The sequence below is a fragment of the Amaranthus tricolor genome, chromosome 1 (genome assembly GCF_026212465.1).
Source record: "Amaranthus tricolor cultivar Red isolate AtriRed21 chromosome 1, ASM2621246v1, whole genome shotgun sequence".
NCBI classification, from domain to species: domain Eukaryota; kingdom Viridiplantae; phylum Streptophyta; class Magnoliopsida; order Caryophyllales; family Amaranthaceae; genus Amaranthus; species Amaranthus tricolor.
The window spans coordinates 5,546,057-5,559,943 of NC_080047.1; the positions used below are offsets into that span (position 1 = coordinate 5,546,057).

Genomic DNA, 13,887 nt, shown 5'->3' on the forward strand with positions numbered 1-13,887 from the left:
AAAAGCTAAACGCAGCGAAACTATAGATCATACAAGGAGTCACATGACTCCATACAAAAGAAATTATACAATCCCTAAAGAAAACTTTACAAGTAATATAGAAGCTACAAGCATTAGGCAATTTGTACACAATTGTTACGACCGTACTCCGCTCTTTCCCCCAAAGTAAAGCAAAAGAAGCTCCTATACCTGTCATGTCAAGCTATGATCCTCCTGCTGCTCAACAAAATGACCATAGTCAGATGTGTCATAGCAAGAACATTATAGAGAGTCATGAACAAACAACAACAAACACATACACGTCAGTAATTAATGAACTTATTAACAATTAGAGTCATTGAACAAAACTATAGACAACGATATAGTATGGCAGTAACGAGTCTACTCATCTGTCTAAACACCTCCATTTACTCATAATTTCTCTTTCAAACTACTAAGCTCTCAAAGTATATTCAAAGGTAGTGGATCTTTTCTCTGTTCATGGCATAGTGACACGACCAAGGGCGTTATGGGCCACCCGACGCCCATGGCAAAGTATGAGCTCATGCCCCCTCCAGCTGACCCTCTCGGGTCCTACCTTCGAAAAACTAACACACTGGGGTACTAAACCAGTGAAGAGGCCACCATATTGGGGTTCGCAAGGCCCACATGGTAACACCTCGGTCAAGGGGCGGTATCAGCCACCCGACGCCCAATGACCCAAGCATGCTCATACCCCCCTTACGGTGGTCCCGTCGGACCTCACCTAGGGGACTACTAAATCAACTGTACATAATCCAGTTGAGTCACGCCAACTAATCATTAATCAAGGCTCAATAAGTAGGGAATCACTTCGATACCACACACAACTATGGTGCGTTCTCTACTATTTAGAAATCTGTTCTCATAGTCTCCTAATGCTTTCATTCTACTTGCCTATATCACTATTATGACTATTCACTAACATGGTTTACTTTCTGGCGTTTTATAATTCTAATGTGATGCATATAATCATGTAATATTGATAATACTTTGAAACGATGAATATAATAATTAATTACTGCGTGTACGTACCTACAAGCGTCACTGCACGACCTAAGTTACAAAAATCACCCAACTAAGGTTCTACTTTCCTCTTATGAACTGGGGACCTATACAAGTTTGGAATAGAACTAATAAGTTCCCTTAACTACTTTGTCCTACCAGCTAAAAGCCAAAGTGACTACTAACTATCATCCATTCACGACAAGTTTCCAATTACTTCTAGCACGTACGCAACTCATCCAACACCAAAGATAATCGTCAATTCAACAATAACACAAGATTTTCCATCAACAAAGAATAAAAGGATTATGTCAACTGTTTTATTACACCAACTAACTTTGAGTTATAACGGTTCACATCATCTTAATACAAAATGACGATTCACACTTAATGTTGATGTAGTGCTAATATGACGACAAGGACGAATCTTAAAGTTATCACATCGCAATATCATTTATTATAATCTCTAAGGTTGGAAAGAACTAAAATCAAGACATCATAACACGTAACTTTAATAATTCTCAATAGTTGACACTAGGTTCATAGCCTTACTAATATCATTTAATCATACTTCGATAACCTAATGAGAGCACTTGTAATCAACATTAATAATTTCTTTTACTTCAACAAGGCCAATTAAGACTACCATGCCTAACAAAACTCCCACATTCAACACAAATAAAATTGCTCATGTACTAAGACACCATCAAAATAGCACACAACCATTATTTTCATTCATACTTCAAACTCTAAATCATAAATATGTTAAATTTATCAACCACACTCTTACCCATAAAACATTCAATGAAAATAATACATAGTTCAACACTTTTCATCCATATTTCAAAAACCCAATTCATGAGTACATTCAAATCATCAATCAAATTCTTACCCATAACAAGATTCAATGACAATCATACAAAATTAACACCAAACTCATAAACTTACTAAAATTCTAATTAGATACTAGGAAGATTATTTAGAGTAAATTTGAGAAGCTTACAATGGGGTAATAAGAAAAGAGGGGTGAGATGATTAAGTATTTGATGTAGTGGTGGTTGCATAGGAGGGTCCAGACACCGCGGTGGGGGCCTTAGTGGTAGTGCGGACAGCCGTAGCTGCTGTTATGGTGCACGAAAATGCAGCAGCTGCTGTTGTTTTGTAGGCGGGAGTAGCGGGGCTGCTGCTACTGGGCTTGGTGCGCGCATGGAGGCTGCCGGCTGCTCCTTGGTGGTTGTGGCGACTCACAGAGATGAGGGAAAAGAAGAGGAGAGGGAAGGAAAAGGAGTGACGGCTACAAGCAAGAAATGAGGGTCATACTACTCATTATCCTTGTTGTTATTATTATTATTATTATTAGAGAAAATTATAAGAAACTACCTATTCTATACCCTTTTTGTAAAAACCTACCTTATGTAAAATTTTTTGCAAAAAACTACCTTATATAATACATTTCTTTACAAAACACTACCTTATAACGGTTTTTACCCTTTGACCATTTAATCTAACCGTTGACTATCACGTGACAGTCACGTGATTTTATAAACCTATTCTTCTTCTTCATTTCAGCCTGTTTCAGTCATTTGCAAGAGAAATGAAGAAGACTGCATGTAATGTCACCCCAGGTTGGTTCAACCAAGACGAACAAAGTAAAATTCTGCTAGATCATCAAATAAAATCATTAGTGCAAACTGGTAAAATGAAGGGGGAAAATAATAGCCAAGTACTAATAAATGTTTCTCTTCAAAATACCCATATTGCAGCCTTGATAAATGCAATCTCCAACTCCTTGTCTTCACATTTTACATTTAGCATTATTGAAATCACATATTAGCAAAAACCACTCTAAAATAAAATTGCTCTGGAAAATAGCAGAGATGTTCATAAGCGGATCACAGAGCCCAAGAACCCATAAGAATGATAACATCCAACCTTACCTCCCTCATCAAGACCCATTTGGGAACATTCGATATTGATAGTGAATGACACCAAAAGACATGTACAGGATTCAAAATAAAATGCAGAGCAAAAGCTTTTACCATATGAAGAGGAGTCTCTCCCATTAACTAGTTTGATTCCTCTATCTCTTCTTCCCCTAACTATTCCCAATCTTGAATCAGGCTGAAACAGGAGCATCAAATGACTGAAACAGGCTGAAATGAAGAAGAAGAAGAATAGGTTTATAAAATCACGTGACTGTCACGTGACGGTCAACGGTTAAATTAAACGGTCAAAGGGTAAAAACCGTTATAAGGTAGTGTTTTGCAAAGAAATATATTATATAACGTAGTTTTTTGCAAAAAATTTTACATAAGGTAGTTTTTTAAAAAAAGGTATAGAATAGGTAGTTTCTTATAATTTTCTCTTATTATTATTATTATTATTATTATTATTATTATTATTATTATTATTATTATTATTATTATGTTTATTTATTATTTTATTTATTTTTATCTCGATTGTTTCTTGCAAGACCCCACCAAGAGACTTACCTTCGTAGGCTCAAACATTTTAATAAAATAGTCATTTTGATTTGAACCTCTTTATTTTTGAAATCGTAACTATATTTTCAATATAAGTATGTTAATGTTTAAATTCGTATATGAAAGAAATTTATCAAAATAATTCAAAAATAATTAAATATAATTGTAAAATCTTTAAAAACTATTAAAATATTAAATAATTACGTCATTAAAATCTCGGGGTGTTACAAATTTCTTTACATTCTTAAAAATAAAGTCAAAGAAACTTTAATTCATAAATTTAGACTTTTAAAATGAATAATAATGATAAGATACTATATATTTTAATATATTTAAGTTTATTTGTAGAATCGTACGATTCTACGATTCGATTTTACCTCTGTAAATAATTCTAAGTAGAATTCCGATTTTAACAACTTTGGTTCCAATATAGTCTATAATGACACTTTAGTTGGTGTTTAGTGACATATGTAATTGTTATTATAGTCTATAGTGACATTGTGACATTTATGAGAAATGTCACTAGATCCTGTGTCGCGAAAAGTTTTAATATATTTTTTTATTATACTGTTAAAGGGTTCAATAAATATCACTAAATCCACTATATATATACCAATAGAAATTCAAAATAGTGACATTTAAATTAAATATCACCAAATATATTTCATTAAAGGTACGTTATGTTGCATGAGAGTCGAACAAGGTAAATAATAATTTCAGTTGACAAATTTATTATGCATAATTAAATTAAGATAAATGTTATGGAATAATCTCATGTGGTAAATATAGATTTAGATAATATTATTCACAACTTTTTATTAACGGTATTAATTGGTGGTGATGAGAATAATTTGTAGTATAAATTTTCATGGTATGTATCATGTCATTCTCATGATAATGAAAGTTTGATCAAAAAAAAAATTCTTCACAATTTTTCATTACCACCTAATACCAAATGTTCAAATGGTAATGTTTTAGAACGAATTCGATAAAGAAATGAGATTATTGAAGGAAAATAAGCATTGTCAGTATGTTTCTCAAGAGATATTTCAACCTTTCTATTACTGCAATATTTAATATCGATTACCAAACGAGCTAAAAGTAAAATAATTCTTACGGGCATTCAAATTCGATTATGAACGAATGTTCTATTAGAATTCAAATGAGTTTCGGGTTTGATTTTTTTGTTTGAATCAATATCAAATCAGGTCATGTCGGATTCAAACTGACTTAATATTCTAGAAATTTTAAATTTTATTTTCTTAATCATCATTATTATACGTGTAATAAAAAAATATTGACTTAAAATGATGATAAAAAGTTAACAAATTTTTAAAAACAGGTGTGTTCAAGTTTTGTCGGATTTGCACCAATTTTTAGTATTTTCAGTCATTTTCAATTTATAGATCAAAATTTTCATTGATCATAAATCTCTAATTAATCTAGATCTCATTAATGTTGATTTTGTCCATATTTGGCTTGGTCCATTTGCTGATATTTTGGCATTAATAAAATTAAGTTAAAGCAAGAATACTTTTTACCCATATTAAAGATAATTCTGTTCAATATAATTGCACGTCTAACTTAAATTTCAACGTTAGATTTGAACATTTAATTTGAAGATTTTTTTTTTTAACACAATTTTCAATCAACAATATTTTTACCAAAGTTTGGAGATGAAATTGTTTTCACGGTTAATCCTTTGATTTTATAGGATTAATTATTTGTATAAATCAAAAATATATTAATGACTATAATTATAATTATGACTAAAAATATATTATCCATCTCCAAATCCAATCGAATTACACTCAAATCTATTACATACAAAAAAAATTATTGTTTGAAGCCCAAACGCTTTGTTTATAAATTATTGTTAAATTGAGCTGGACTTATTGTAAATGCTAGCATATCAACGGGGAGACACGAGGTGCACACACTTTATAAGCCAAGGAGATATATATTATCCCAAAACCATATGACAATGGGAAGAAGGTATCCAATAGCTTATAAAGAGTAAACACCATATTTAATTTGTCGATGTGGGATAAATCTAGGGTGGTTCAAAATCGAATACCGGGTCGACCCGGATCCGGAAATCCGGATACCCGCTTTTTCGGATACCTAAAATTGTGATCCGATTCCAACCCGGTTTAAACCGGGCACACGGAATCCGGGTATTCGGTTTAAACCGGGTCAGAAACCGGATACCCGGTTTTCTTAGAATTTTTTATTTTTTATTTTTTATTGTCTTTTTTTCGTTCAACCATGCGTTTTTATCTCTATTTTTATTTAAAATATTTTTTTATATAAAATTCAAATACTAAACCTTTAAAAATATTTAGCTAAATTAGTCATAAAAGAAAAATTAAGAAAATTAAAGAATAATATTATTACACATTGGTTTAAGTAAGAACAATTAAAAAAAAATTATATCTGCGGGATAAAAATTATATTAAGATTCAACCCAAGGTTAACTTAATAAATACCATTACTATTTTATTTATAAAAAAATAATAAAAAAAATAAAAAACAAAGAAACTGGATACCGAATACCCAGTTTCAAAAAATATGTGACCCAGATCCGGATCATCCGGTTTGCAAAACCGGGTAAATTATCCGGTTTTAAAAACCGAATACCGGGTAATCCGGATCAGATATTTCAGATCGGATTTTTTTGCAGAGTCCTAGATGAATCATCCCAGTAATTATGATCATATCCAATATATTTTTTTTGCTATAAAGGATGCTATATTATTAAAAAAAATCTTGGCATTTCTATAATATACGTAGATGATGATGACGATAAATTTTAATCATCAAAATCTTCATACTTTTCACTCATATGCTTAAATATATGAATGATCTTGGATATCACTTATGATATAGTAATCAATGCGGAATATAAATATTTATTTCTTTTAAAGTGAATAGGGAATATATTTAAAACGACAAAGGGCGGTATAAAAAAGCAACAAATAATGTACATGAGTCATGAGTCAGGACTAAATAAGCAAGGTAGTCTCACAAAATAATAGACTTATATGGTTGTAACTTGTAAATAATGTAATTTAGGTAAAATCATAAAATACTTCTAATATTACTTATTAATAACCCATTCAAAATTTTCGAAAATAATGAGGAGTCCTCAAAAATAATTATAATGACTAGGCAAAGAAATAGTAAGTTAGAGGGGGACAACGTATTTTACTTAAAAAGATATTTAACATTTACAATTTTTGTTAACAAATTTACCATATAAAATTACTAGGGCAGGTTCTAAACATGTTCAACATGTTCGACCGTACAGAGCCCCGAAAAATTGGGGGTCTTAATATTAAATTACATAGTTTATGTTAAGTGTTTAAAAATACGACGTTGTAGGAAAAATTTTATTGCTCAGGCGCTTTTAAAAAATTTGTCAATTTTTGATCCGCTCTTGTAAATTACTACAGTTTTGTCAATTATTATTGTCTCATTTGGTTTCAAGATGTTATTTATCGTTTAATTTTAAATTGTATTTTAATGTTTATTTATAAGTTAAAACATAATCAAGTGGGATATTGTTAGATTCGTTTCAATTTAAATTTTACTTTTATCAATTTTTTATAATTTCTAATAATACAAATTAGAAATATTTAAGATTGAATATATGTATCCACAAACATATAAAAATTAACTTAGACAATAATAGTGAATAAGAAAGAGTATAATTTATGGTGCCCAAGGCCCTTTGTGTGTCTGTCAATGCCCATATTTCATTGGTCATACTCATTAATCACCATCTACATAAATGATTATTTAGTTTTTTCTCTTATCAATAAAAAAAATTCTCCTTATTTATTACTTCCTCCGTTCTTTTTTAACTTGCAACATTTGTTTGTTCACATCTCTCAGTGCACGAACTCAATCATTATTTCTCTGATTATGCATATCAAAAACATATAAAAAGTAGAAATTTATAAGCTTTAAATTGAGACAACTTAAACAAGATCTTATATGAATATATTTTAATTTATAAATCACTGACAATGTGAAATTCAGTATCGACAAATAGTGCCGAAATCAACTATGGAGAATAGAGGAAGTATGAAAATAAAATAAGGATTTTCACAAAAATAAAACACATATAACAAGGGCTATTTCTTTTGACCCCCAAAAAATTTCGACCTACTTGATAGATGGTAATAAATAGTGGTAATGAAAATGAAAAAATAGTGTAATTTTGGTTGAAAAATCTCTTGGCTACCTTGAAGGTTATTTTTGTTCAACTTCAATCATCTTATTTTTTTCATAAAATTCATTACAATGCATTACCATTGAAAGATGTGGTATTATGTGGTAATGAAAATTTGTAAATAAAAAACTTTTTTGTGATCAAAGTTGCATTACCGTAAGAATGCTATAAAACTTTTGATAAATTTTTTACACTATGAATCACCTTAGAGTAATATTTCATTTTCAAAATGAAAAATTACAAAAACTGCCCTTACAAGTTGACTCTAATGGCGGCCTTTATGGCAGTGCTTTATATAAAACAAACAGAAAAACATTTCTTCTTCCCACTTTCATTCCCTTCTCTCTCTTCTTTCTCTCTCCTCTTACTCTCTCTATAAAACCAGCCAAAATTTAAGGGGAGCTAAACAAAAAAGCTGTTTTTGTTCCCCTTTCTTAAGGAAATTCCACCCGTTTTAATTTATTATAAAAACAATACTCAAAAAATTAAAAAAAAAGTGAGAAAAAAATGGATCAAGAAGAAGAAAAAAGAATGATGATGAAAAGCTTATGGGCAAATGTAGTAGTTTTGGTAGCCATAGTAATTGTAGCAAAGTTAGTAGTTCAACTATGGTGGAGACCAAGAAAAGTTGCAAACCATTTCTCCAAACAAGGAATTAAAGGCCCTCCTTATCAATTCTTCATTGGTAATATGAAAGAATTAGTTGACTTGATGCAAAAAGCTTCTTCTCAACCTATGACTCTTACCCATAATGTTCTTCCTAGAGTTCTTCCTTTCTATCATCATTGGAAGAAAATCTATGGTAAATAATTCTTCATTTTCTTAAATTCCCATCTTTTTAACTTATCATAGTTATCTAATTAACACATATAAGGGAAAAATTGTGTATATCTGATTTTTTTCAGATATGGGTAAAATTGCATATATTTGATTTTTTTTTTAAATTAAGGGTAAAATTGCGTAGATAAGACTTTTTTTGGGTTTGTATCTTACTAAGGGAGAGTTTTGTGTTTTTTACATAATGGGTTTTTTGTCAAATATGTTTTATAAGGAAGGAAAAAAAACCCTTTCTTTTCAATCTATCAAAAAAGGCCAAAATTTTGATTTGAAAAGATGGGAAGATCTCCAAATTATGGAAGAATATAATCCAATTATTGTATAAAACTTTTTTCTTATTGCCCTTTTCTTTTTAGGTGTGCCTTGCCCCCATTAATGTCTACAAAAATTTGTTCTTTATTTTGTTTGTTTTCTCCTTTCTTATGTTGTTGCATCATCAAAAAATGGGATTTTGGGATGATTTTTAAGGGGGTGTTTGGCTCTCTTTTTTTTTCTTCATAGATCAATTTTAGAAGTACTTCATAGGAATAAGTACTTCATTTTTTAGCTGTCTTCTTTCTACCCTTCATTATCACCTTAGTAACATTCTCTCTCTCCAAACATGTTATGGTGGTTGTATGTCTCCAATTCTTGTTTCCCTATTTCCTAACTTGTTTTATTGTTTGTATGTATAATTCATGATCATTAACTCAATTATACTTGTACAATGCTTTTTTAATGTTGAATTAGAGAATTAGACCTATCTTATCAGTTGAAATATGTATCACTTTTTTAAAAAAAGATTTTAGCTACAATTTTAACTTGTTTTTAGGTATACTAGTTATTTCCTTCTCTAGCCTATTCTTTACGACTTATATAAAATTTAATAATTTGGTTAATTTTATGAACAGGTGCAACTTATCTAATATGGTTTGGACCCACACCAAGGCTAACGGTTGCGGATCCGGGTCTAATTAGGGAGATATACTCGACCAAATCCGAATTCTATGAAAAATATGAATCTCATCCTCTCGTAAGAAAACTTGAAGGAAATGGCCTTGTTCATCTCAATGGTGAAAAATGGGCTCATCGTAGAAAGACCCTTTCACCCATCTTCCACATTGAAAATCTCAAAGTAAGTCACAAATATATTATTGTATGGATAATTATCTATCTAACACATCAAATAAAAACATATAATTTTCACCAAATCACATTTTATATTTCAAAATTCATTTTATATATATATATTTTTTTTAACAAAAATTCATCTTCTATAAACATTTTGCTCAAATAATGAATTAGCCTAGTAGTTGAAGATTTAATCATTTTTTTATTACATTTTTTTCTTTATCTATTGAAAAAAAAAATTGTAAAAGTGGTTGTATGAAAATTTTTCCAAATGAAATTTTTTGGTGATAAATCATATGATGAGATCATATAGTACTATGATTTACTCCTACATACATTTATTATTACTAGACCTTAATAATAATTCATGGTTAAATTTGGTAAATTTGGAGCAGTTGATGATACCTATAATGGGAAAGAGTGTGGCCCATATGTTGGACAAGTGGTCTATGATGTCAAATTCAGGCAAAGTTGAACTGGAAATTTCAGAATGGTTTCAAAATTTAACTGAAGAAGTTATTACTAGGACCATTTTTGGTGCTAGTTTTGATCATGGTAAAAAAATCTATCAATTACAAGCTAAGCAAATTATTTTTGCTGCTGAATCCTTTCAAAAAGTCTTTTTCCCTGGATACAGGTAATCTTTACTTTACTATACTATTTTTAGTTAATACGTATATACTAGGTCACTACTGCTACAGTATTATACTGTAACAGTAGTGACAAGTATGGTTTATTGTTTACTATATTATTTAAACACACTTAACATAATATTAAAAGACGCGTTTTTGCATTTTCGTAGCAGATTCCTACCAACGAAGAGAAACAGAACGACGTGGAAATTGGATAGGGAAATCGAGACCTCATTAATGAAGTTGATTAGTCATAGGAAAGAAAGTCTCCTCGAGAAAAGACGTGGAGGATTGGAGGAAGAAAACGAAGAAGAAGAAGAATGTCATAAAGATTTATTAGACGTTTTAATACGAGCAAGTTTAAAAAGGGAAAATAATAATAATAATAATAATAATAATAATAATAGTAGAAAGACGAGAATAACGGAAAATGATATAGTAGAAGAGTGTAAGAGTTTCTTTTTTGCTGGGAAACATACAACTTCAAATTTGATGATATGGACTAGTATTCTCTTAGCAATGCACCCTCAATGGCAGCAACTGGCACGTGAGGAAGTTATGAGGGTGTGTGGAGCACGTGATATCCCAACTAAAGATGATGTTTCAAATCTAAAAACGGTAAGTGTAACCCCTAAATTATGCCCTCATTTTCTCTTTTCTTTTTGTCTTCATGCATTTTTGTCTAATTCCAAGAGGAAATAATAAATCCTAAATTTAATTTAAATATTATAAAGTATAATTTTTTTATAGTAATTGGTTTTAAAAGTAAGAGATTTGATGAGATTTTGCTTTATAAGGTTTTATTAATTATTAATTGAGTTTGATTGATTTTACTAACATTTACTTAAAGATAATCACAAATTTTAAGTAAAACAGTTTTATGGTGATATCAATTTTATTGGGTTGACCCATGTATATTTAGTGTGTTAAAGTAAAGTGATCACTCATAATTTTAAAGTGATCAATTTAAAAATTAAGCTAATTATACAAGTCTGTCTTGTGGTGAAACAGTATCATATAGACGAGCTGTGTGTCGTTGTACATGTTATTTTTAATACTTTAACAAAAATTTATATAATTTTGATAAATTATTATTTTTAAAAAATTGTTGAGATTTGATTGGAAGTTTTGGTATTAGTATATTTTTGTATTTTAGCATTTTGTATAATTGTTAAATTGTATTTTTTTGGCTATCAAGAATACTTCTATATATTCAACAATTATATTGCATTACTATTAGAATTTTGTATAATTCTTAAATTGTATTTTTTTTTCTTATTTTTGTCTTTTAATTAACAAATTTTCTCTAATTATGCAGTTAACAATGATCATATATGAAGTCCTAAGACTGTACCCACCAGTGGTAGCATCAATCCGACGGACCAAAAAAGAAGTGGACCTTGGAGATCACCTCAACATCAAAAAAGGAACTGAGCTCCTAATTCCAATCCTAGCCGTCCATCATGATCCCACAATATGGGGCCCGGACGCATTGGAATTTAATCCGACCCGGTTTTCCCAAGGCGTGTCTCGAGCTGCAACCCACCCGACCGCCTACATGCCATTCGGAGTAGGCGGTCGTCAATGCATTGGACAAAACCTTGCATTGTTGCAAGCCAAATTAGCAATAGCAATGATCTTGCAAAGGTTCACTTTTGATCTATCACCCAATTATAAGCATGCACCAACAGTTTTAATGCTTCTATATCCTCAATTCGGAGCTCCAATTATATTTCGGAGCTTGTAAAACCCAAATCCCACCCTAACCTATACTATAATTTTGAGTCCTACATACCAAAACATCACTAGAAAATAATTTTTGCTTTTCTCACTTTTTTTTTCTTTGTTTTTATGTTTGCTAACCTTTTTACTTTTGCACTAACCCACTTGTGAAAAAAATATTAGGGCTTGGAAATTTTTTAATTTTTTAGAATTGCTAGCATATCTTGTTTCTTATTGTAATTAAGTAAATATTGTATACATTTGCTTCTAATCACTAACAAAATTGTAATATATGATAATGAATTGTTTATGTGATAAGCATATTCTCTTTTATTGTAAAAGTGTTTAATATATCAAACACTCCTTTTAAAAGACCCTAAAAATCAACAACATGATTTGAAGGTGCTAGTAAATTGCAAATAGAAAGTTTTTTATTTAATAATTTTTAACAATTTATTTCAATTATTGAAACATTTCTCTTGGAGTAAGGGTTGATATAACTCCTTCAATTGATCAAGAAAAGAATGAGATTGATCATAGGCTTAATTTATTATGGGCATCAAGTAATATCTAATGAGTTGTGATTTGATCATAGTGCAAAAATACGATTTTAGTTAAGGTCACAGTAACAGTCTTAAAACGCATTTTATGGCCACTATGGATGATTTTGCGGTCATGCGGCTTATATTTTAAACGCTATAAACTAAAAACCTTTATAGTACGATTGCGATACGGTGATAAAACCTTATTTTTACATTATAAATATATACATATCTTTAGGAACGATTTTATTTAATATATTGGCTCCCTTTTCACATCAAAATTAAAATAAATGCTGTGAACTCAACTATATAATTGATTATTCTTGCTTCCAAAATGACATTAAACCAACTAATATCCACTCAAAATTATAAATTATAAATACAATCCTTAAAACAAATTAGAATTTTCATGGGAATAACTTTAAAAAAAAGATAGAGAAAAAGTCAACGCTAAACATCGTTATTTCTATAAAAATGTGATAATAATACATGAGTGATAAACCAAAATGAATAAAAGATATTGTTGATGTATAAGAATTGGCAATGCAAATAATGTAAGAAAGAGGTCGATTCTTCAACGCGTAAGCCTAACTGCACAGAAGGGAACATCACTAATGAGGCCAGCTTATCGTGCCAGTTCATATCAGATAAACTTAATTAATTAAATTTGCCATAAATATAAATAAAGATATGGAATAATTATTATTATTATTATATTTAAAGAAGATGTTGTATAAGAAGCTAAAATGAAAATATTGAATATTCCTCTGTCTCCCCCCAATTTGATAATTTTTATAGAATGTTATTTTGATTTGTTATTGTTAATAGAAAAATAAGACGCAAAGAAGTAAATGAAAATAATACTCCGTATAGATAAGATTAGGAGTAAAATTGTCAAATTTAGACTTGACTTGTAGTTGGGTCAAAACCGACCGAATTTTAATTTTGTGTTTTATAATTTGAGAAAGCTTTTTCCTGTGACTTGAAAATGATCCGCACGATTCAAAATAATTAAAAAAAACTAAGTAAACCCGAATAAAATTTGAACTCAACTAATTTGACTCATTTTCTTAATTTTGCGAACATTTTCAACTTCACGCAATCAATTTTAAGTTAAGAGCACTACTTTGATCGAGTTAACATTTCTTCATTGTAACATTTAAATAGGTACAATACTTTCTATAAAAATATGAATAATTATTATAGCAAAAGATTTTCTTAGAAATAATAATAATTAAAATAATTAAAATTTTTATATTGAGAAGTATAAGTAATCAGCTTGTTGCTTGACTATCTTACAG

The 13,887-nt window shown here is 29.8% G+C and overlaps 1 protein-coding gene across 1 annotated transcript; it reads left to right on the forward strand.

Annotated features, from left to right (window-relative positions):
• The first annotated feature begins 8,070 nt into the window (after positions 1-8,070).
• LOC130826528 (cytochrome P450 734A1-like) lies at positions 8,071-12,349 on the forward strand. Its single transcript, XM_057692112.1, has 5 exons — positions 8,071-8,545; positions 9,471-9,694; positions 10,086-10,327; positions 10,496-10,940; positions 11,641-12,349. Exons 1-5 carry the CDS (start codon positions 8,251-8,253, stop codon positions 12,067-12,069), a joined length of 1,635 nt encoding a protein of 544 aa, XP_057548095.1. The 5' UTR covers positions 8,071-8,250; the 3' UTR covers positions 12,070-12,349.
• Positions 12,350-13,887: the final 1,538 nt, after the last annotated feature.

Coding starts and splice junctions, on each gene's coding strand:
- LOC130826528 (XM_057692112.1), top strand. CDS start 8,251: ATGGATCAAGAAGAAGAAAAAAGAATGATGATGAAAAGCTTATGGGCA. Junction 9,695..10,085: donor TCCACATTGAAAATCTCAAA/GTAAGTCACAAA, acceptor AATTTGGAGCAG/TTGATGATACCTATAATGGG. Junction 10,941..11,640: donor ATGTTTCAAATCTAAAAACG/GTAAGTGTAACC, acceptor CTAATTATGCAG/TTAACAATGATCATATATGA.